The following is a 23,656-nucleotide window of genomic DNA, read 5'->3' as shown; positions in this document are numbered from 1 at the left end:
GGCAGATGGGCTACAGCAGCAGAAGACCACACCGGGTACCACTCCTGTCAGCTAAGAACAGGATACTGAGGCTACAATTCGCACAGGCTCACCAAAATTGGACAATAGAAGATTGGAAAAACGTTGCCTGGTCTGATGAGTCTCGATTTCTGCTGCGACATTCGGATGGTAGGGTCAGAATTTGGCGTCAACAACATGAAAGCATGGATCCATCCTGCCTTGTATCAACGGTTCAGGCTGGTGGTGGTGGTGTAATGGTGTGGGGGATATTTTCTTGGCACACTTTGGGCCCCTTAGTACCAACTGAGCATCGTGTCAACGCCACAGCCTACCTGAGTATTGTTGCTGACCATGTCCATCCCTTTATGACCACAGTGTTCCCATCTTCTGATGGCTACTTCCAGCAGGATAACGCGCCATGTCATAAAGCTCGAATCATCTCAGACTGGTTTCTTGAACATGGCAATGAGTTCACTGTACTCAAATGGCCTCCACAGTCACCAGATCTCAATCCAATAGAGCACCTTTGGGACGTGGTGGACCGGGAGATTCACATCATGAATGTGCAGCCGACAAATCTGCAGCAACTGCGTGATGCTATCATGTCAATATGGACCAAACTCTCTGAGGAATGCTTCCAGTACCTTGTTGAATCTATGCCACGAAGGATTAAGGCAGTTCTGAAGGCAAAAGGGGGTCCAACCCGGTACTAGCAAGGTGTACCTAATAAAGTGGCCAATGAGTGTATATTGGTTCGCTCTGTGTGCTTGTGGATTCTGCGCTCAGAGGTTAAATGTTGTCTTTCATCACACCTTAAAAGTGTTGGCCAAGAGGTACATTGTGTATTCTCTGAGCCTCATTTGACTTGGGGGGGGGGGTTAATAATATGGAGTTGATCATAATAAGTTTGCCCATGTCAAGTGTACTTTTGTACAGAACCAAAATGGGACTCTCTCTTCTCTTGCTGTTTTCTTCTGGTTGCTTTGGTCATTTTCATTTCTGGCTGATATCCTCTCAACAACACTCCCTACCCTCTCTCCCTTCTGACAATCTCGTATTTGTAATTTAGCTTACTAAGTCCACTCATAAGGTGTCATTTCATTAGGTCTATTTAGTCTGTCACTTCATCCATGTGTTTCATATTTTCATGTGACTGCAGACTATTGATTTGTCTCTCATTCTGCCCTCCTATCATCATCCACACAACATTGTCATATCTGATGGGTTTATGGTATATTTTGACAGCTTTACCATGATGATGATGATGATGATGATATTTGCATCCTTGTCTAGACCCCCCCTTCCCCCCCCCAATTGTGTCTGGACAATTACCCTACTCTTCCGAGCCAGCCAGGTCACTGCTCCACCTCTTCTGCCAATCTGGGGAGGGCTGCAGACTACCACATGCCTCCTCTGATACATGTGGAGTTGCTAGCCGCTTCTTTTCACATGACAGTGAGGAGTTTCACCAGGGAGACGTAGCGTGCGGGAGGATCATGCTATTCTCCCCAGTTCCCCCTCCCCCCTGAACAGGGGCCCAACCGACCAGAGGAGGCACTAGTGCAGCGACCAGAACACACACCCGCATCCGGCTTCCCACCTGCAGGCACAGCCAATTGTGTCTGTAGGGACGCCCGACCAAGCCGGAGGTAACACGGGGATTCGAACTGGCGATCCCCGTGTTGGTAGGGAACGGAATAGACCACCAGGCCACCTGGATGCTCCATTGTTGTCTAGATTTCTTTGATTTCGAGTGATATAGTTAATATAATGATAGTGGCCTGTTTTTTTTTACCATTTCAGATGAAAAACCTGTCCAGGAAGAAGACTGGGTGGTGTGCCAGCACCCTGAGTGTTCTGAGCGCCGGCGGGCTGCTAAGGTAAGTCCCTCAAACCCACAAGGTGTGCTGAAGGAATGCGTGCCAGTTATGCTTTAACTGCCTCGGACAAGGAGCGATTCAGGAGGTTTACCTTGTGTTTGGGTCGTCTGAAGGCCTCCTAAGCCCCTGACCCCCCGCTGAAGTAGACAGAGAATATTGGGTCTCCCTCATGGGGCCTGAACTACATTACAACACAGCTAAGGCAAAAGCAGAGCTTGCAGCCTGCTTTTCTTCTCTTAGGTGTTAAAAGGGATGTGAGCTGCATGGCTTTGTGTCTGGCCAGCAGACTGTGAAATGAATTATTCCTTTGAAGCTGCTGGTTTCTGAAAACGGGAGTCTCGCCAGATGACCGAGGGAAGCCAGCACGGTGTCTGGGCTCGTCGGTTGGATGGTTGGTAGGCTATGCCCCAAACTCGTCACTGGAGCTGGGCATTAGCAAGTTTTTCCCTTGTGTCTCAAACGTTTTCCCCTGTTTTCCCTCTAATGGAAACAATGGGGCGAGTGAAAGGGATGAAAGAAGGAAAGGAGCAGAGAGAAAAGATAGTGAATTTTAGACAACATGGAGAGAGATGGTTATATATAGTTTTTCTCCACAGTAACTGAGAATAATAAAGTGAGCGGGGGGGGGGCTAAAAAACTTAACCTGCCCTATCCTTGCTGCGTATTCCCTTGCTCTCCATGTTATTGAGCAGCGTCGCTCCAGAAGATGAAAACCACCAGGGGCCCCTCCAACCCCTCTCATATGAAAGATGCAACAAGGTTTGTCTATTTTTTAAGCATTTGTTTACAGAGTTGCATACAAGGGTGAGAGCCAGTTAATGTGCAGAGATGCAAAGTGCCTTTACGTGTGCGTGTGTGTGTGCGTGCGTGCATGTGTGCGTGTGTGTGTGTGTGTGTGAGACCTGCTGTTATACAGGAGTGGGACAAAGCATGTCTGACACCGCCTGTCTCCTTGGCTCAGGTCACGGTTATGTAAGAGGATTAGGAAAAGACTTGTTAGCCTAGTGTGGAGTGGATCAGACCGACGGATAGATAGCCGGACAGATAGACAGGAAGGAGTGGAACAGGCTGACAGCAGAGATGGGTCGAGAACCGTTAAGGCAGATGGAAGAGAGAAAGGACTTGGGGACAGGTTCATATCAGTCTCTACTACTTAGCTCTTCATCGTCTAAATCTTTTCAATTCCTGGTCAGTTCTTTATTTTCCCAAGGTAGACAGACATTTATCCACAGACAACAGAAATGGTGTTTGATGGTAGCACAGCTGTTGCGGACGGTCACAATTGTCTCCTGTGACAGGCCTTAAACAGCAGGGGGCAACATCGCAGCAGAAGCCCTGCATCCTTATTGTTGTGTCTGATTCTCTCGATCCCCATAGGTTTGCTCTGCCATGGCCTAATGACATGCTCAAGGAACTGCAGACGTGACGTGAACATAAATATACCCTTTTAATTAAACCAGCCCCACAAATTTAGAGGCATCAAAGACGGGCATTTTTACTTAAAAATGAAAAGCATTTAACTTTTAAGAGTTTTTTTTTAATATATATGAAGGACTCTTAACAATTCCTTTGAACCACTGATGGTTTGGCAACAAGACACAGAACAGACACAAACACAAAGTGAGAGCGAGAGTAAGAGCGAGAGAGGCTTCTCCCCGTTGTATTTGAACTCGTGTAGTGTTACATGGCTCTGCTTTCGGTCTCCCCTGCCATTTATCAGTTCCCAAAGGCCTTTTGTCTCTTCCAGTCATAGCACAAGAGGCCTGGGACTGTGTGATTTCACCTGCACCATAATTCATTGAAACTCACTAGGTGTCTCCACCCTCTGTAGCTCTTCTACCTCTGTGTTGTCGCCACAGTACACAACAATATTCAGAGGGCACTATTAGGCTCAGATAACCTGGTACATGTCTTTCCAAGATTACTCGGTGGGTATTTGAGTGCTCTCTGAAGATTAATAGTTCAGTGGGGTTCAGATTAGCCATTAATGGAGAGGGTTTAAAGAATAATTCAGTTTTTTTTTTACAATCTGGGTCTTATTTTCATTGTTTTGTCATCATGCATAGCGGTTACGTTGTCATTTTACTCCTTGGCTTCATTGTCAAGGTGTCGGACAGTGGAGCAGCGCTGGACACAGCTTTACAACAGCATCTTATGGAGCATGGAAACAGGAGTGTCAGACATATCACCAAGTCCACTTCAACCCAGTTATCCAAATCACCTGTTTGGAAGTGAAATTGTGTTGCTGAGCTAGTAGATTGTGTTGCTGAGCTACTTAGAGCCACCCATAAGACACAATTGTAAAGCTGTGTCTAGTTGTGGGCTTGTGTCCAAAACCAGCAAAGTGAAGCCAGTGAGTAAAACGATATGAAATGATAATGAATCATAACCGATATGCACGATGGCAAAAGCTATGAAAATAAGACCCAGGTTGTACAAAAAAAAAAGAATTATCCTTTAATTCAAAGGTGGTGGGGCGTTGTATGATTTAGTGGCTTTCATGTTTAGATGTTGTTGGTTTGAAATTACAGCTAGTCTTAGCTTGCCCCGGGGATCCGGGCCCTCACACAGAAGTGCTAATTATTCCTGATTGCTTGCTCCTACCTCTCTCTCTCTCTCTCTCTCTCTCTCTCTCTCTCTCTCTCTCTCTCTCTCTCTCTCTCTCTCTCTCTCTCTCTCTCTCTCTCCTTCCCCTCCCTCTCTCCCTCCTCAGCCTTTACAGGACAGGATCAGACAGGGTACAAAAGGTGTGGGTTTTCTTTGCAATGGGCCCCTCCCAGCCCAAACAACTGGAGGCACAGAAGCACGGGTGGCTTGATTTAGGGCTGTCTTTCTGTCTCTCATGTCATCACTCCCTCTCACGCCCACGTCACTTTTATTTCCTTAATTTTATCAACCCCCCTCTCTTTTTTCTTTTTAATCCTATTCAGAGAGATAATTCTTCTTTCACTGTTTTCAGGGAAAATAATAGTTTATCATTCACACTTCTGTGGAATGAAATGCACAGAAATCCCATTATCCCACCAAAAAACATATTTTTGTTTATTTAGTGAAACTTTAAACTTATATCGTGAAACTTGAAATGGTATTCCTTTTGAAAGTTTTGAATTAACGTGGGACTTCCTACATTGTTTTTGCAGTTTATAATCCTTGACGTTGCTGTGCATATCTGTGCTTGATTCAAACACGGATATGCACAGAGGAGGAGCTAGTTGAATGTTTAGTGGTACTGTGAGTGGGTTCTGCTGAACTGCACTGCTTCACAGAAGCTCTCACATTTGGTACGATGAGAATAGCGCGCTACTTAAGGTGAACATTAAACTAGATGTCTCCTTTCGGTATGTCAGGCAGGTGAAGACTTCTTGGGAAACACTCCCAAGGATTGGGCTCCATTTCGCAGCATGGATGGATCAAGTTCCGGATGTGACTTAATTGTACAAAGTCAAGTAGACACATATAAAGGTGTTAAGTCCCTGTGAGGTAAATACTTCTCTCCACTGGATTACTTTGTTTGAGCTTTCCTGCAAGGGGGATCAGTCACTTGGCATGAAGAAATCAGAGTATTATTTAGAACAGCTGTGCATCGCTTTCATCTTACAATTTTTGTCTTCTTCTCATCCCTCTTGTTCTTATGTTCTGTCTTGTCCACAGCTGATAAGGAACATGCAGTCTGTGCTTGAAAAGGTCTTAGACTTCACGGCAGCCAACTCTGCAATACAATTTAGGGGTGTACTTAAGTGTTCTGTGAGGTGGAAATATCTGTCCTTTTAAAACATGTACTCCACTGTTTCTGGTCTCAGAGGAACTTACTGGCGAGAATCATTGTGGCTAATGCAAAACTGCAACGAAAAAATAAAAACGTTTTTGATTCAGGGGTGAAAAAAATGTTTTCATAATCACAGATCATTACAATGATTATGGAGTTGATGGATTTTTTTTTTTTTGCCCATGAGAATTGAGAGTATGCTGGCAATTTCCAGACTGGTCACAAAAGCAAAACCTCCATGTTATGAGAATAAGCGATATTTATGAGTTTGGGAAAACATTAGCTTATGGTTGCTATCAAAGAAGTACATGCAAGATTCTTTTACATCTGGTTCACTGTTATTTTTTTCTTTATTTGTGCATAAACAGAAGAGAAGTAATATACAATAACATAAAAAAGGGACAGGTCATATGTAAAAAGAACCCACTTAACATATAGATTAAAGACAGTTGTATATGCTTGCAAAACAGGGCCTATATTGACAAAGTAGTTATATTGTTACTGTTTCTGCATGGAAAAATTCTACCAACGCTACCACAGGAGGAGTCGGAATGCTCCTTAGTCCACATGCTCAAAAATCATTAAATACGATAGATCAGCCCTAGAATGGTTATCGCCTCATTCAATGGTAATCCCTGCACGACAGTCATATTATGCTACAGTCCAACGAATGTAAGCGATGAAACTGAAGTTGACATCTTCTATGATGAACTGTCTTCACTAGTATGACAAGTCCCCAAACATAACATGAAAATAGTTGGAGGTGACATGAACACAAAACTAGGACGAACCGAAAAAGACCACACATTATTGTACCATAACGCAACAAATAGAAATGGCAAACATCGTTCAGAATTTACTCAAGAAAATAACCTCTGTTGCCTAAACACCAAGTTCCAGATAAAAAATCAGCAAAAATATGGACTTACACATACCCAAATGGTATTAAAGCTCAGCTTGATTACATATTGGTTAAGAGAAAATGGATAAATAGCATCGCTAACTGCCAAGCATTTAACTCATTTGTTGGAGTAAGCTCTGATCATCGTATTGTAAGCGCTAACATCCGCCTCAGTCTATGTGCCAACAAGCAACCTTCCCAAGATATGACTGGTCAGCTCTAACAAACAACACTGACATAAGTCATAACTTCAACATCACGCTCAGAAATAAATTCAATGCCTTACAATCAGAAACATCGACTATCACATCTAACATCACATATAACAAGCTGCATCTGAATGCCTACCACTAAAACCCAGGGTAAAAGGGCGAGCTCCGTGGGAGACAGAATCAATCTACATGAAACGTGAAAATCTTATCAAAAGCAGCCAAGCAAATAAATGCACAACCAACAAAATCGAACATCAACAAATTTAAGAAAGCACAAGAAGACCTCGTCAAACATACAAGCAAGAGCAAGAAAGGTACATGCAAGAGAAAATCAACAAAATAGCACAGGCTGCAGCTAACAAACAATCATCCGTTGCATGGCAAACAGTAAACGAAATTAGTGGCAGAAAGTCCACTAACAGGGCCAAACTGAAGGCAAAAAGTCAGCAAGATCGCCTTGACAAGTGGAGAAAGCACTTTCAAGATCTACTTGGTAAATTGCCCAACACCTCAGACACACCTATACAAAAAATCATTAATTATGAACTTGATATTAAGAAAGGCAATTTACAATGGACGAACTAGAAGAGATCACCAAGAAATTACCAAACAGAAAAGCAGCCGGCCTTGACAACATCCCATGGAAAACAGGCAATTTTAATGATATACTTCTGAGTCTCTGTAATGCAGTTTATAATCAGCAAACAATCGACTGATGGAGAGAAGGATGCATTCTTCCTTTTCCAAAGAAAGGCTACTTCAGCCTACCTACAAACTACTGCGGCATCACACTTACAGCAATAGCAGCAAAGATATACAGCAAGATGCTGCTAAACAGAGTATAGCCATCTATTAACAAAAAATTTTATAAAAATCAAAATGGATTTCGCGAGAACAGATCAACAGTTGGTCAAATACTGACAGTGAGGCGAATCATTGAGGGTGTAAAGGTGAACAGTCTTACCAGCTGTAATTTTGTTTGTTGATTCTCAAAGGCCTTTAATTCGATCAGCCGTGATAGAATGGAGAAAATCATGCTAGTTTATGGCCTTCCACAAGAAACTGTTGAAGGCTATCATTATGTTATTCAAAGACGCACTCAAAAGTTTGCTCTCTGGATAGAGACACAGAGTTTTTTTTTTATATATTGCTGCTGGTGTGTTACAAGATGACACGCTAGCACCATTTCTTTTTATTCTGTGTCTCGATTATGTACTAAGAACCTCCATCAACACAATCAAGGAGCTTGGTCTTGCACTGAAGCCCAGGAGAAGCAGTCAACATCCTGCTCAAACCTTAAGTGATGTCGACTATGCAGATGATCTTGCCCTTCTCACTGACAACATTGAGCATGCTACCTCACTGTTGCACAGTCTTGAAAATGCAGCGAAACAAGTAGGCCTCCACAACAACACTAGGAAAATTGAATTCATCATCTACAACCAAGAAGGAATCATCTCCTCACCAGATGGTCATAACATCAAATCTGTCTCAGAATTAATTTTCTTGGGAAGCAACATCGAATCCACCGAAAGAGATGTGCAGCTTTGAATTGCAAAGGCTTGGGGTGCTATGAGGGGCTTAATGTCATCTGGAAGTCCACGTTACCAGACAAACTGAATCGGGAATTTTTTTTCAAGCAACAGTTGAGTCCATTCTCACTTATGGATCATCTTCTTGGACCCTGACTAAACTGCTTGAATCCAGACTTGATGGGGCTTTCACCAGAATGCTGTGTGCTGCACTAAATGTATCCTGGAAGAAGCAACCTACAAAGAAGTGTCTCTATGGCAATATACCCACCATCTCAAACACTACTTACATCAATCAACTTGTCGACGATACAGGATGTACATCTGAGGATCTTTTAGCTGCTATGCAGGATAGAGACGGGTGATGTGAGAGGGTCAGAGCCATCTGAGGATACTCGACCTGATGATGATGATGAGTTATTGAATTAGTTGGCAATTTCAGTGGGATCCTCTGTGATGGTATTATTAATATTAAACTTATTGTGGGGACATTTTTCAGAAGATGGCTTACTTATAATTTCATTCATGATACTCCATATACTTTTTATATCATTTTTAATTATATTAAGATTCACGATTAAGTTTATTTCTGTAACATGAGTCTTTGTACTTGCAACGCTTGTTGCTGGTTGCTGGATGTTGATGTGTCAGCAGGAGACAGCCATACAGCTTCAGGTTATTGAAGGGCTTAGAGCTGAAGTAGGCCGAGGCCTGGGATAATCCACAAAACAAAAACAAAAAATCACCATTTAAGGGTACCATCCAAAACTTTTAACAGTATTGTTGAATATCCAAACAAAACACTGTTAAAATCTGGCATCCGGGTAGCGTGGTGGTCTATTCCATTGCCTACCAACATGGGGATCACTGGTTCGAATCCCTGTGTTACCTCCGGCTTGGTAGGGTGTCCTTACAGACACAATTAGCCATTTCTGCAAGTGGGAAGCGGGATATGGGTATGTGTCCTGGTCGCTGCACTAGCGCCTCCTCTGGTCAGTCGGGGAGCCTGTTCAGGGGGGATGGGGAAATGGGGGGAATAGCATGATCCTCCCACACGTTGCTTCCCCCTGGCAAAACTCCTCGCTGTCAGGTGAAAAGCTGCTGGCTACTCCACATGTATTGGAGAAGGCATGTGGTGGTCTGCAGCCCTCCCCGGATCAACAGAGGGGGTGAAGCAGCGACCGGGAGGGCTTGAAAGAGTGGGGTAATTGGCCAGATACAATTGGGGATAAAAAGGGGGGGGGGGATCCACAAAATAAATAAATAAATACACTGTCAAGATCAAGTGGAAAGTTGATGCAATCTTGAGAAACCAAGCATACAGCTATTAGAGCTCAGATGGTTTAGAGCAGAGTCAGCCATCTTGAAACGCCAACAGCCTGATATGTTAAACTGAACAGCTAGTTTGACTCAGAATCAGAATACTCTATTCATCCCTGAAAATGAATAAAATCAATCAACAAAAATCAAAAATGTATCCATAATGTTATCCAGACTCTCCTAAGCTGACCTACTAAGCCCCAAGTTGAGCTAGGAGTTTTGTGCTGCTCCTAGTTGGGACAAAATGGCCTATTATCTAATTGATCTTTGTTTTGACATGGAAATTCAAAACAAAATTCATTGCAACTAGCGTACTAATGATACCTGATAACATTCAAAAGTTGTTACTTGCAGGTCAAGAACAAAGTTAAATGATGCATCAATACGTTTCTCAACTCCCAAGGTGATCTAAACTGAAATAGTTGTTGGTAGGGCCACATATAGCATCAATGCTGTTGCAATGCTTTTCAATAATTTTTGTCAGAAACATTTTTTTGTTGAGGATCAATCAAGTGAAATCATTGATTGTTTCAGCCCTACCGATGAGGTAACTACTCTTTTCCTTTCCATAGTGGAGAGTTTGTTGTTCTTCTCCAAGCATATGAAATTCACTATATGATGAGTTGGTTAACTTGGTAAGAAATTGGATGACCTTAGTGTTATTGCATTTCAGTGTCTTATAAACTGAATATAAATAAAGGTGAAAGAAAAACAATAACAGCAAAAATAATGAAAGTCTATTAATAAATAGCTAAAAGAAAGGATGCAAAGAAATACTATAACTGAGTCTAAGCAATTTGGGGGATTGGGTGAATTTATGTTCAATATACTTGGGCTGTGTTTTTAGCATTTTCCACCTTTATTTGATAACGATAGTGGAGAGAGACAGGAAAGTCAGGGGAGAGAGAGGGGATGACATGCAGCAAAGGGCCCGGGCTGGATTTGACCACAGGCTGCTGTGGTAAGGACTCAGCCTTATGTGGTACGTGCTCTACCAAGTGAGCCACCGGGGCCTCCACGGGTGATCTTTTTAGATGAAGAGAATGCAGGAGGAATATTTCTTTGGTTGTGCAGCTTATCCCATTGGGTAGAAACAGCTGCCGAGCATTTCCTCCCAGGATCCAGCATCTGCTTTTCACACACTGTTATCCAGCAGCTCACCTCCAGTGCTATTGCTAGTGATGTTTCTTTGAAAGAGGTCTCCAGTTGGACACAAAGCCTTTATTCTATATGTGTTCGCTTGGAATGAGGCTTATGAGGCAATATTTCACTCAAGAGTCTCAGCCAGCTCATAGTCCGAGGAAAAAAATGGTACAGTCCATCTGAGGGGGACTTACAGGAGGCTGAACAATGTGTTGTTTATTTTTACATTGTACTTGAAATCGATATGGATTTTTCTAGTTTCTTTTGTTTTCTAGCCTTGTTTAACACGTGTTAATTTAAAAGCCCGGTTTCAGATTTTTTTTTTTTTTCACCACCTTTTCCTTTTAGATGTGGACTAGCTAACTGTGAGTGTGTGAGTTCCTTCCTCTCTGCTGTCCTTCTTTCCTTCCTTTCCTCCATCCCTTCCAGGTCTATGAGTTGCTTCCAAAAAAAAAAAAAGAATTGGACACGGATGGTCTTGTGTTATGAATGCCAATGATGTATGTCAGGGTTTCCTGGTTTGTTATGTTTTTGTTGTGATCTCCATGTGGCTGCGCACATCATAAAATTTGAACAAAAATTACATTTTACCCATGAACTGTAACGTGTCCTCTCAGCACAATGCTCCCATCGTCTCCAGAGGGCCACCATAGTGATCAATTTAGCAGGGAGCAGGCAAGTATGTGAACAGTTTTGATTGACAGTTATTCACATATATTCTACCCAGATTTTAACGTGTGTGAAGGACACCAAATTGAACGTTGCGTAAGCAGAGAAATATATGGCACATAAGAGGAAAAATCAGCCATAGGAATGCAGAGTCGTTTGCTTAACTTTTCTAGGCTTATTCTACATGGATCTGTTAGGTTTTATATGTGGAAAGAAAATGTAAGGATCAGTCTAATAATGGCAGTGGTGGGCTATGGTACTCTGACATTGGTCTCAAGTTGGAAAATCCTTTAAAATTGAAATTACTATTGGGAAAAGTGTCGGTGATAAACTTGCCTAGACTTTGACGGATAAACTTTACAGATAAAACCACACATTCTTCTAAATATTTTTCTTTCTCAGGAAGTGAAAAAGTTTCATATTTTTGTCTAGCTTAAAAAAATGTATCAAATCAATGGTGCTGATGATTTCCTCAACGTTTTGCAGTGGAGACTAAGAGTAGAGTTATGTGTTGTTTTGGGTTGGGGTTTTTTTTTTTTTTCACCCTTTTTTCTCCCCAATTGTATCCGGCCAATTACCCCGCTCTTCCGAGCCATCCGGGTTGCTGCTCTACCCTCTGTGTTGATCCAGGGAGGACTGCAGACTACCACATGCCTCCTCCAATACATGTGGAGTCGCCAGCCGCTTCTTTTCACCTGACAGTGAGGCGTTTCACCAGGGGGATGTAACACATAGGAGGATCACGCAATTCCCCCAGTCCCCCCCCCCCGAACAGGCACCCCGACCGACCAGATGAGGTGCTAGTGCAGCGACCAGGACATATTTCCACATCCAACTTCCCACCCGCAGACACGACCAAGTGTGTCTGTAGGGACGAGGTACATGGGGATTTGAACTGGCAATACCCGTGTTGAGAGTTACTATGTATTTTAACCATTCTATAACAAGCAACTTTTTTATTGTGTACCTGATTCTGATTGAACTCAATACAAACCTGTAGCCTACCCAGCGTGATCCTTACAACACATCCATTTCTGGATGTCCTTTCAGGTCACTTTCAAGTCAACATGTAAGTTTAAGTTTTTCCTCTTCAGTATGGAATTCCACCTGTATCAAAGACAGACATGGCATTTTTAGAAACGTACAATCAAACATACTAATGAAAACAACCATGCACCAAAACAAAGAGTACATCAGTGATTATGACACTGAAGTGCAGCGAGGTGAAAGGGAAACTGAACACCAAACTATTAATGACACTTAAAAGGGTGTTTACTTATTTAGCTAAATATTAATCTCCGTTTTTTTTTTTTTTGCCCACTTACGTTATCAGAATGATGTTTTTTGACCATGTAGGTTTGCACAAACATGGAATTTGACTCCACTTTCATGGCTGTCAGTGTACTTAACATAGAATAACAACACTACAACACAACAATCTTCAGATATATACACAAGGATTGACTTATACAGGCAAAATAAGAGGTAATAAAGTGCAATGGCGCAGAGAATATATCACAGATGCTGAAATAGATGTTAGCAGGTTACTTACATACATACCTGAGGTAGATGGACATGACGGAGTGTACCAGTATATGTACAATGTACAGTAGAGTATATACAAAATGGTTGGATTTATTGACAGTGTTAAGTGTTCATTTGAATGACTGCCTGCAGAAAGAAACCGTTTCCGCGGGCTGTTATATATTTACATGTGCGTTATTTATTTACATGTGTCTATACCCATTATGAGTGTGAGTTGGCTTGATAGCCAAGGTTTTGATGACAAAGGAAGGACAGATTTGTTCATTGGTAGCACCATTTGATAGTAACGCTTGAGTGGTCCGTGATTACGACCTAAAACAGAGTTTATGTAATACAGTACACTAGGCTGCCAGGCCTTTTCTTTGAAAAAAGGAATTTGACTCCTCATTCACTGTTAATGGGGAATGCATAAAATAGATTTCTGTGCTTGTTTGAATATACTCTAGACTCCCGTTAAATTGTTTTTCTCCAGGTTTTTAACACTCTCACAGCGTTGATCCCAGCTACCCCAGCAGGCTCCGACAGGCTCTCATGTGCTACTTGTGCAATCGTACACACACATTTACAGTCATCGTCAATGAACCAATCATCAGCTGTCTTACTCCCAGCTGTACTTTTCCAGTCCTTTGGGATTGGCGAGGGGCTGATGGTTCCAAGAGCAACCGTGGAGGAAAGTTTTTTTTTTTCCTCCATTTTCTGATACGTGTCCTTGGTATGAGTTAGCAGTTCCCTTAAATCTCTTTGACTACTGTAGTTCAATTTCTGTATAAAGATGGAGCCAATGGTGTCACTGAGAAGTTGATTCCCTGGATTTTTTAATCACTGTTGCAAGTTATAATTTCTTTTTTTAAATTTGGAATGAGATTCATCGCTTATTTATTGGAATAATTCTAACTAGGTGAAATTATTTCATTGAAAATTGTTAGCCTAAATTAGTACTAATAGCCCTCATACACAAAAGACAATTTACTAACAAATTCTACACATTGATTATGCTCAAATGAACTTTGCTGACATCGACATCCTTGCCTGCTTTTGAAACTCCCAAAGTAACTATGTCATGCAACTGAAATGTGGAAAAGGGGGATTCCTGTCCATCATAGTTAGTGTATAGAAAAGACCTTGCATGTGTGTCCAACAATAACAAACACGTTAGATGTTGAGTGACATGTAACTATTGGTGGAATGTCTTGTCAGGGAAGTATAAACACTAGAGGGGGGTCCCAGTGACGCCATCTCAAAACCTCTGGGGCATCCATAACAGGAAGCAGCGTCTCAGCATACAGGGGAATAACAGGAAGAGGGCACCTGACTGACGCTCCGATGGAAACGGTCTTGTCTGGGTCGACCAATATAGCCAATTTTGAAGACCGAAGAGAGGGCCTGTATCATGATGGGATGGTGTGAGAAAACAACTCTTGATCCCTTGCATGTGAAGAGTCTCTTCATGGCAAATCCCACTAATTGTCAGTTTGCTAGAGATTTTCAAGAGTGTAAACAACTGCTTAATGAAGTGTTTTTAAGAGTGGCAGTTTATGCGGCTTAGTTAGAGAGGCGATAATAGGCTTGGAAAAATCTCCAATTCAAAACTTGTTATTATCATCGTAGAAATGAGTAATTGTCGTTCTCTAAATAAATCGAAGATGAGCTCACCATGCAACCATTGACGATCCAACGGCATCACAGTGGAAATGTTGAGCTCTAGTACTTTTCTTTTTCCCCTTCCACCGTTCGCTCACACTGACTACCTCATCCAAGTTATTGTCACACTCCTATTTATTTCCCTTTGTTTTTCCCTATCATTAAATCTCTGCCTCAAAGACTTATTGTGAAAGAACTTTTATCTTGGGTTCTTTTGGAAGGTTAATGCCAAGGTCGGGCGCTAAGGGAGGGTCGCTCATGTTCAGCCCCCATCTCCCCCCCACCAACAGTGGCAGCGCCACAAGGGCCTAATCCTTCAGGGTAATTGTGTTGCTGCTGTCCTTTCTTTTAAATATAGTCTCCCCTAATTAAAGCTGACAACAGGGGGTGGTGGGGCAGAGATGGATTCTGTAGTTAGCCATGTTTTGAAGACATAGGACTGGGAGACATGGGGGATTGGACAGTAAAACCCGTGTCCCCATGCCTTGGGGGTCTGAAATGTCTTTTTCTTTTTTTTCTTCTTTTTTTTGTCAGCTAGCTAATTGTGGAGGATTTAAACATGGTTCATCTAGGCTTAACCCAAATGACAAAAGAACAGAGGATTGGGGTTTGTTTTGTGTGTTTGTAGTGGGAGCAGTAGACCCTGTTAAGGCATGTGGCGGGCACAAGCAGCCTATTAAGCTCAACTGTAAAACATGTAGTTAGTAAAAAAAAAAAAGTATTAAGTAAATCTAGCCTGTTATTGGGCTGTACTCATACAGCCACAATTAGGAGAAATTAAAACCTATTTTCTTCATTATCAAGAGCGAGCCTGAGAAAACCCATTTTTAGTTATGAGTGACATGGTAAATGATAAAATGGTGTGATAAATACCCTACATGTTTGATAAAGAAGAAATGGCATATTTACTGGAAATTACATTCAAGAGGCTTACTTCCTGCTCTACTTTTTTTTGTTTTTTGTTTTTTTGAAAGTGGCTCACCTGGTAGAGCATGTACCACATAAGGCTGAGTCCTTACCGCAGCAGCCTGGGTTCGAACCCAGCTCGGGCCTTTGCTGCACGTCATCCCCTCTCTTTCACCTGCCTTTCCTGTCTCGCTCTACTGTCACGGGTTATAATAAAGCAGAAAATGCTGAAAAAATAACTTTTTAAGTAAATACATAAATAAATAAACACTTTGGTATAGAAGACTGCTTTACAATACCAGCAGTCCCTGATCTGACCTTGTGCCATGGTGGGGGTCAAGGCTAAACCGAAGAGACAAATAAAGCAGTGGAGTTTTGCATAGAAACTGACTAGCAGATTTGACAGCGCTTAGTATAGTCACTGTTTAGCATAGGCCAGACATATAAACTACTCCAGCAGATGGAAAAGCCTAGTAATTCAAGTTATGGGTAAACAGTTTCTCTATGACTTGAAATGACTCAGCCATGATGTGGGATCTTGTGCGTGCTCTTGTGTGACTGAGAGCGTAGGCGGGGTTGACTTATTTTCAGTCAGTATTTGTCTGTGTATTGCAAGTGGAGTGCCGTAGTAAACCGAGTCTGCCTCTCAGCTCTCACGTGGCTTTACATCTTTCTAACCGAGCGTCTGTGAGATTAGCCGCTGTTGTATCTTTTTAGGAGGTTTTGTTAACTGAAAAAACGCTTGGTGTATATCAAGCGTGCTCTCACGTGCCAAAGGATTTGCAGAAAAAGCTCTTTTCAGGGTGGGATTTTGCCCTTCAGCACCTGCCGGCCATCGGACCTTGGAACTATTAATCAATCCGCCCATCGAAACGCAGAGGGGCTTGCCTTGTCTGGACGTTTGTATTCGTCTATGGTAGGTCGCTGCTTTAGGGGACAAGCTGTCTTCTCGATACAGATCTTATGGAGGCACTTGGGGTTTGTTTGATTGAAAAGATGAATGGAAAGAAAAAAAATCAGAACTGTCTCTGCCCAGGCTCGGCCTTGAGTACATTGTAGTTTACCGTCATTCTGAACTAGTTTCAGTGAATTTTGACATCAGCAACATTTTGAAATAAGGTGTCTTGTGACTGTAATTCATTCATTGTGAGGGGGGGGGCGAGAAAGAGAGAGAGAGAGAACAGAAACAACAGTTGACAGATATGCTAGGTTGTTTCTGGGATTTCTCTGTCTTGCAGTTGTTTTACTCCTCCCTCTGTCTCTGGCTCTTTCTCTGTCAGTCTGTGCTTTTTGCTGGCTGCCATTTAAAAAGGTGATGGTACACACACAAACACACACACACACACACACACACACACACACACACACACACACACACATACACACACACAGATCATTGCAGCCTGGTGGTCTTTAAGTCTGTTTTTCCTCCATGGTCTGCATATTTCACATCTGCTTTTTATATCAACAGATCAAGGCCTACCCCGGTACCCGTCAGGGTTCTCTCCTTTCCATTTTCTCTATGCTAAATTGAAAGTGGCTGCCAAATGATCAATTTTCAAGTCAAAAGGGTAACAGCTTGTCTCCAAATCAGCAGTCAGTTGAAGCTCTAATTTGTCTCGGAATACCCCCCCCCCCCACTTCCTCCTTTTTTGGTCTTGTACACCGCCCTCCTGTCTATCTCTTTCTTCTTCTGCCCTGAAGCTATGGATAGGAAGCCCTGTTGCGTCATAGTCCAGCCAACATTGTCTGAGACTGCGGTCGACACACTTGACTTTGTTACAACAGAGAGAGACCAGCTGCTGGTGAGTGGTGATTTTCCCTCGTGGTCATATTGATTAACTTGAAGTGCTGCTTGAAATGTCACATCCCATTTGAAAATCCTAGAGACTACACCATTTGGTCTTTTTTTTTTCTCCCCCCCCCCCCCTCTGGCATGGCCATCTTTAGCCGTTCACTTCTAAGAGGATTAATGACATTTCTGTACTTAAGAGGTAGACTTAGTGTGTTGTTTTGCTCAGCAAGAGCAGCATAGCGAAGGCAGATGACGGTATTTGACATTAGTGGGTCATTTTTGGAATAAATGTGGCAGCGTTGTAGGGGTTGGGGCTGATCCCCATTCATTTTCGATCGATGTGCAGGAGTAAATGTTCTTTAGAAAACTGAAACCTTGCTATGTGGATGTAAAGCTTTGCCATCAAACGGTTCTTAAATCTAGTCATAGGCTCGAAAAGGAAAAATAACTTGTCCGTGCACGAGGTTTAGTTTGAATTCACACTTTGGATTGGTTGGAATGAAATTAAACTAGCCTCAGCTGTGTAACAGTGGGCAGAGTTTTACAAGATGAGGAGCGCATGCCTCGCACCTTGTACAGGCTCTGTTCTCAGCGGTGTGTGTACTTGGCAGGTAAAGCAGAGTCCTTTGCTGCATGTTGAAACATACTTTTTGAAGGAATGCATAGCGTTCTTCACAAAACGGAGACATTTCCTGTGGACATGTTCATAGGTGCTTGCTCTACAGTTTGTGGTTGGTCTTTTAGAAGCTGCAACATGGCTAGTGCCAATGGTGATTTGACCTCTGACTCACTTTTTTTGCCCCTTTTTATTTTTTCTTTTCAAAGATTACTTTCTGATATTTGTGTTGCATTGGAGAGCATCCAAAAGGACGCACAGAGAAGATAATTGACAAAGGTTGCGAGTGATATCCTAACCGTGATGGTTCACATTGTTTGCACATAAGCCCGCTCTGCTGTCAGAAAAGATTTCCTGGCAGGCGAGGAAGAGTTGTGCTGAATTTCATCCAATTTTGTGTGCCTCTGTTGTCCTTACAGGGCATACAGTACAATTCTGGTTAACTTATGACCAAAATGATGTCATTCTGTTTCAGTGAACACACAACCCAGTTCATGTAAATGTGTGTAGTGTGAAATCGGGGAAAAACCTTTTTTTTTTTCCACAGTATGTGTCACTGTGCTGAGTAAGATGGCCCTCATGAACTACTTTGTGGTAACCCAGTCTGCCTGACTGTTTATCAAATTACTTGCAATGTAACGAAGCATAAAATTTGACCTTGATTGTTTGATTCTGCTCAATACTACCGGGTAAACTTTCTTGCTGCAGATTTTAATTACATTTCAGGGCTTGGACATACACCGAATACCATATATTAGGATCATTATCTGTTAGTAAAGCAAGCTTTTTTTGGGGATTGTTTCACACACTTAGCTTGTTTAAATCTGCTTTGCCATCACCTGCCAACATTGGCTTTACAAGTGATGAGATCACCCACTATTAACTAGCCCCCTCCATGTCTTGCCTGCATTTGATCATAGTTCACAAAGGACTATTACATTTACCAGTGTGGGTCCTTTTACGAACATGTTAAACATACTAAGCACACATCCAAAAGACAAGCGACACACTGGGCTCTCTGCTGGGAGGACAAAACACAACAAGTGCCCCCGTTTGAGCAGACCCATATGTCTCAGGAGCGAGGTCTGTACTGTAGCAGAGTGAGGGAGAGTTGGCGAGTTAATGGGAAGCAGGCAGGGAGGCAGTGTTGTTGTATAAGGCCAGCAGTAAAAAGCCAGGCCCTTGGCACTCCTCCTTCTGCTGCACCAGCCAGAAGACAGATGGCGGCAGAAGAAAGAACACGAGGCGGCGGGTCTCTCCCCTTGCCACTCTTAAACAGACATACTCTTTATTTATCAAAAATAAATCACACCTGGACCGGCCCTGACCAGGCTCCCTCTTTGAGCTGTTACAGCCCCGCTGGCCACTGTTTCATGTCCCACCTACTGGGCCACAGCTAATGGCAACTTTGTGTAATGTTTGGGAAACCAGGCTCTCCCTCTCTCTCTGTCTCTCTCTTCCTCTCTCTCTCTCGAACACATGGGGGGCCCTTTGGGGTCGCATGCTCTGCTCCCAAGAGAACCATAGAAATGAGGTCTAAAAAAAGAACAGGGCCAACTTAAAGTAACATGTTGGAGGGTCAGAAGAGCTTTGATGGAAAGCACGCTCCTTCTGCAGGCATTTAGCTCTTAAGCCTTTTTATTTATTTTTTTTATTTCGGGCCAATCCATCACGCCTAATGCAGCACAAACTGCAAGCTGATTCTGTATTTTTAGCCGCAGTTAAGAATTCATCAGTGCCGTGGAAGCACAGCTGGATGGCGAGCAGAGTGAGGCTGGAGAGGGAGACTCAGTTCCTGCCAGCCGTCTGATTGGTGGGTTGAGAGGGCAGGGAAAGAGCCCTATCGGTGGAGCGAGTAGAACATACAAACTCTTATCTACATGCTGACTGTGTAACTAGAAGATAAATAGGCTTTGAAAAGTTATAGTGTTGCGTATTATATTGCTTTTTGGTAACCGCATCGATACATTTTGTTTGCATAATGTGAAAAAAAAACAACATTAGAATAGGGTCTTGGAAATTCTACACATCAAAGGTCATATTTATTAGAAAAAAGAACTGACTGGTTTGATTTCATTTAAAAAAAGAGGATGTCATGAACGAGTGTTTCAAAAAATTGATGGGCAGTAAAAAAAAATACTTTCATTAAACAAAGTTTTGACTAAAATCCATACTTTTGTTTTATCAATGGGTGGGCCCCACCTGTATCAAAACGTTTCCCATAATACATCTGTGTTCGTTTGCATGACCTCTAGACTTAATCTGACTTTGAATACCCCTGAGCGTGACTTTACTGGTTTGTAGTCTATTTGTTTGTGCATTTGACTGTGAAAATGAGACAGTAGGCTAGGTGTCGTCTTTTACAGTCAAGACTATGAACCATGGATGATGTGTAATCTGGTCTGTGTTTTTAGTAGCTCTGATTAAGCGGATGGTGTCGACTGCATGAATTGGTCAGACCAAGGTCTGTCTGGGTTTGGGTGTGTGAGTTGTGAGTTCACAACAATCCCATTATTTGTGCAAGACCATACATGACCATACACTGTCTAACCAATCATTTTGAGTGTACGGGTGTGTTTACTGGGAAAGTGTTTCTGTGCGTCTCTGTCTCTCTCTCGCCCTCTTTTTCGCTCTTTCTCTGGTTGTGCATACCATTGTAAGCCTGCGTGTCTACATACATGCATGAATCTGTCCATGTTTTGTTTTTGTTTTTGTAATGTATGTGTGTGTGAGAAAAAGAGACATACTGAGAGAAAAGGGCCAAGAAAGGAGAATGAGAGAGTTTCAGGACATGGACTAGCAACTACTGTGAACTGGCTCAGCTGACTGCTCCAATTCTTCATGACCGATGATGAGTGGAGTTAACGCTAACATAACCTACTGTGGAGGGGACTCTGTCCACTTGCCAAATCAATGATGACTTCCATGTCAAAAGACAGGACCTCGAAGCAGAATGGAGTGATAGTAAGGATTAGAGTTTGTCCCACATAACAAATCAGAGTGTAGTCGGATGTCACCTGCAGTCTTAACACAGCTCTATCCAATGAAACCTTGTTGATACTGTACAGAAGTCAGCCAAGCTTCATGGGTTGTGTTTAACTTAGCCAAGAAATAGTGGCCATTGTCCTAATTTGAAGAACTGGTTTTCTGGGTGTCTTTGGGATTTATTTTGGGATGATTTTAATTTCATGTTGTCTATTTTGTGGTTGTGCGTGTCAGGGGTGTGTCAGGGGTGTGTGACTGACTCAGTTTGTGATGACCTAGGTTTGTTCATTGGGTGTGGGCATCACAAGTACAAAACAGCTGTTTGCGTGTGTGTATGTGTTTGTCTGCACGTGATGATGGGCCAGTTAAGGTGTGGAAATAGGCTTAAATACCCTGATGTCATCACCATGTGCTGGTGACAGTACAAAAAAATATAAACATTCCTAATTTTTTTTTCTAATACACCAAGTAGGGTGAAATCATACTGCAATACTTGGCAGTGCAGTGTGATAATCCAAATTCTTCCTGTCATTTGGATGAGGTAAAGGTAAAGGACCTTAACTCACCTATCCTGTATCTTACCATGCTCTTCCTCACAACTCCCACTGTAACAGACAAAATGTGGGCTTTATTACTGCCCTGGAGCTGGAGTGTATTTTTCCTCTCGCCACGTGTGCCTCTCTTTCATCTGTTGCTTTGACCCCTCACTCACATCTCAGCCAGTGATGCAACGTCGGTAGCCGTGGCTTTTGTTTTGCAAGGCTCATTTTGACCTTTTTGAACCTTTTCAGTGACTCAGCTTTTGCGTTGCATGGTTTTCCATGGCAGGAACCAGAACCGATTTTAGGACCTGGAACCAGATACTAAAAAGGATTTCAGGAAATGTTTTAATCCCTACTTCTGGGTAGGTGCTTTTCTTTGGCCCAGGACCTACTGAGGAGGAGTTTGCACACTGAATGGCGATGATAAACAAGTATCAGAATGATAATGCATGTTTGATTGAGAATGAGGAACCGCCATGTTTGTATGGCGGGAGGAGTATACTTTCTGTTTACTCCCTGGATTTTGAACTTCTTACATTTTGTTCCTATTTACTTGTTCTACTTCTTCTTGTTGCACAGTTGCCAAAAAAAAAATCACTCACAACTCATTGTACTTGTATGTGAAGTATGTGACAAATAAACCTTGGAAATCTTACAAAATGGGTTTCTTGCCAGCAGGCATGCCATGGCTGTAAGCTCCAGCTTTTGGCTGTGGAAAACCAGATGAGCAAAATGGACTGACCAGGAGGTGCAAGCCCTGCTGGGCATTTATTCGGACATAAACCTTGATGCCCTCCGTGTTGCTCATGTTGATTGTTGTTTCATCGCACGTTGAGGTGTTGCACATTTTGTGTCACGCACTCGCAATTTGCAAAACCTGCACTCTCGCTCACAGTGCTGTGGGGAAAGCAGGTTTTTGTGGACGATGTGGTTGGTTTCCCTTGCGGATGGTTCCTAACTCTTTAGCTCTTCAAAAAGTTCCTGAACCTTGGTGGGGAAACCACTTATAGCAAACAAAGTAATACTTACAGGCTATTACGCTATGTTTCAAGATAGTCTGTGTTATTGAGCTGTATGACAAACTGTAGCCTGGAGCTCATCTATCCCTCTTTTTACTCCTCCTCCTTCCAGATGCAAAAGTACACATACACACGCACACACACACACACAGATTGATGCACAGTGTTACGTAAGTGCTAGGTGTGCTCTGGCAGGACATGCTGTTCAGGAGAGGGCTGTGGTTGGGGCTGTGGGGGGTGAAGGGGGGGGCAGTCAGATTGTGGGAAGACAAGGGGGTTTGATCCAGTGTTTTGCCGCAGGACCCCGTGAATTTTATCAGTGTTTTCTTAATGGACAAGGCGATGGAGACAGGGGAAGAAGCCGCACGATGCAGATCCACTCCCTGTACTTCAAAGCCGTGCTGCTGGCGCACACGTCTCGGACCTGCTGTCAAAGTGTTTAGGATGTTTCCGCCCCTCGATGTGCGCTATCATATCGTAAACAAAGAGCGAAATTTTACTGGGCGAGTGTTCTTGTTTTCAAGCTTGTGTAATGGCCTCAGTAGTTGTATTTCATGTGGAGGCTGATTGGGATTTGGAGGAAATAGCAGCTCAGTGACACATCCCGGGCTCAAATTCAGAATTCCCCCTTTTCTGTCCTTGATTGTGGATCAAATACAGATATTGATATTGATACAACCATACTCCTGGTTAACACCTCGTGTATTTGTGATCTCTATTACTTTTGTATTAGTGTTTTACTTTGTGCCTATAAGACAAGAAAATTTTAACTTTTACATGTTGGGGGGCGTCTGGGTAGCATAGTGGTCTATTCCATTGCCTACCAACATGGGGATCACCGGTTCGAATCCCCGTGTTATCTCCGGCTTGGTCGGGCATCCCTACAGACACAATTGGCCATGTCTGCGGGTGGGAAGCCGGATGTGAGTATGTGTCCTGGTCACTGCACAAGTGCTGCCTCTGGTCAGTCGGGGCGCCTGTTCGGGGGACGGAATCGTGTGATCCTCCCATGTGCTACATCCCTCTGGCGAAACTCCTCACTGTCAGGTAAAAAGAAGCGGCTGGCGACTCCACATGTGTTGGAGGAGGCATGTGGTGGTCTGCATCCCTCCCCGGATCGGCAGAGTGAGATAATTGGCTGGATACAATTGGAGAGAAAATTCCAAAAGAAAAAAAAAAACTTC

At 42.8% G+C, this 23,656-nt stretch overlaps 1 protein-coding gene across 2 annotated transcripts in view; it reads left to right on the top strand.

Annotated features, from left to right (window-relative positions):
- Positions 1 to 1,808: 1,808 nt before the first annotated feature.
- Positions 1,809 to 23,656, top strand: part of plekhg5b (pleckstrin homology domain containing, family G (with RhoGef domain) member 5b) — a 55,143-nt gene continuing 33,295 nt past the window's right edge. The window contains exon 1 of one of the 2 annotated variants that reach the window (XM_056273579.1): positions 1,809 to 1,880. Coding sequence is in view for 1 of the 2 variants with exons in the window: in XM_056273581.1 (XP_056129556.1) it covers positions 16,429 to 16,431 (3 nt within the window). In the remaining variant the exon portion in view is untranslated. Of the gene's footprint in view, positions 1,881 to 16,168; positions 16,432 to 23,656 lie in introns of those variants that run through there. The other variant, XM_056273581.1, reaches the window with a different exon arrangement.

The sequence above is a fragment of the Lampris incognitus genome, chromosome 2, assembly GCF_029633865.1.
Source record: "Lampris incognitus isolate fLamInc1 chromosome 2, fLamInc1.hap2, whole genome shotgun sequence".
Lineage (NCBI taxonomy): Eukaryota > Metazoa > Chordata > Actinopteri > Lampriformes > Lampridae > Lampris > Lampris incognitus.
The sequence above is the reverse complement of the archived record's forward strand: the minus strand, read 5'-3'. Positions and strand labels throughout refer to the sequence as shown.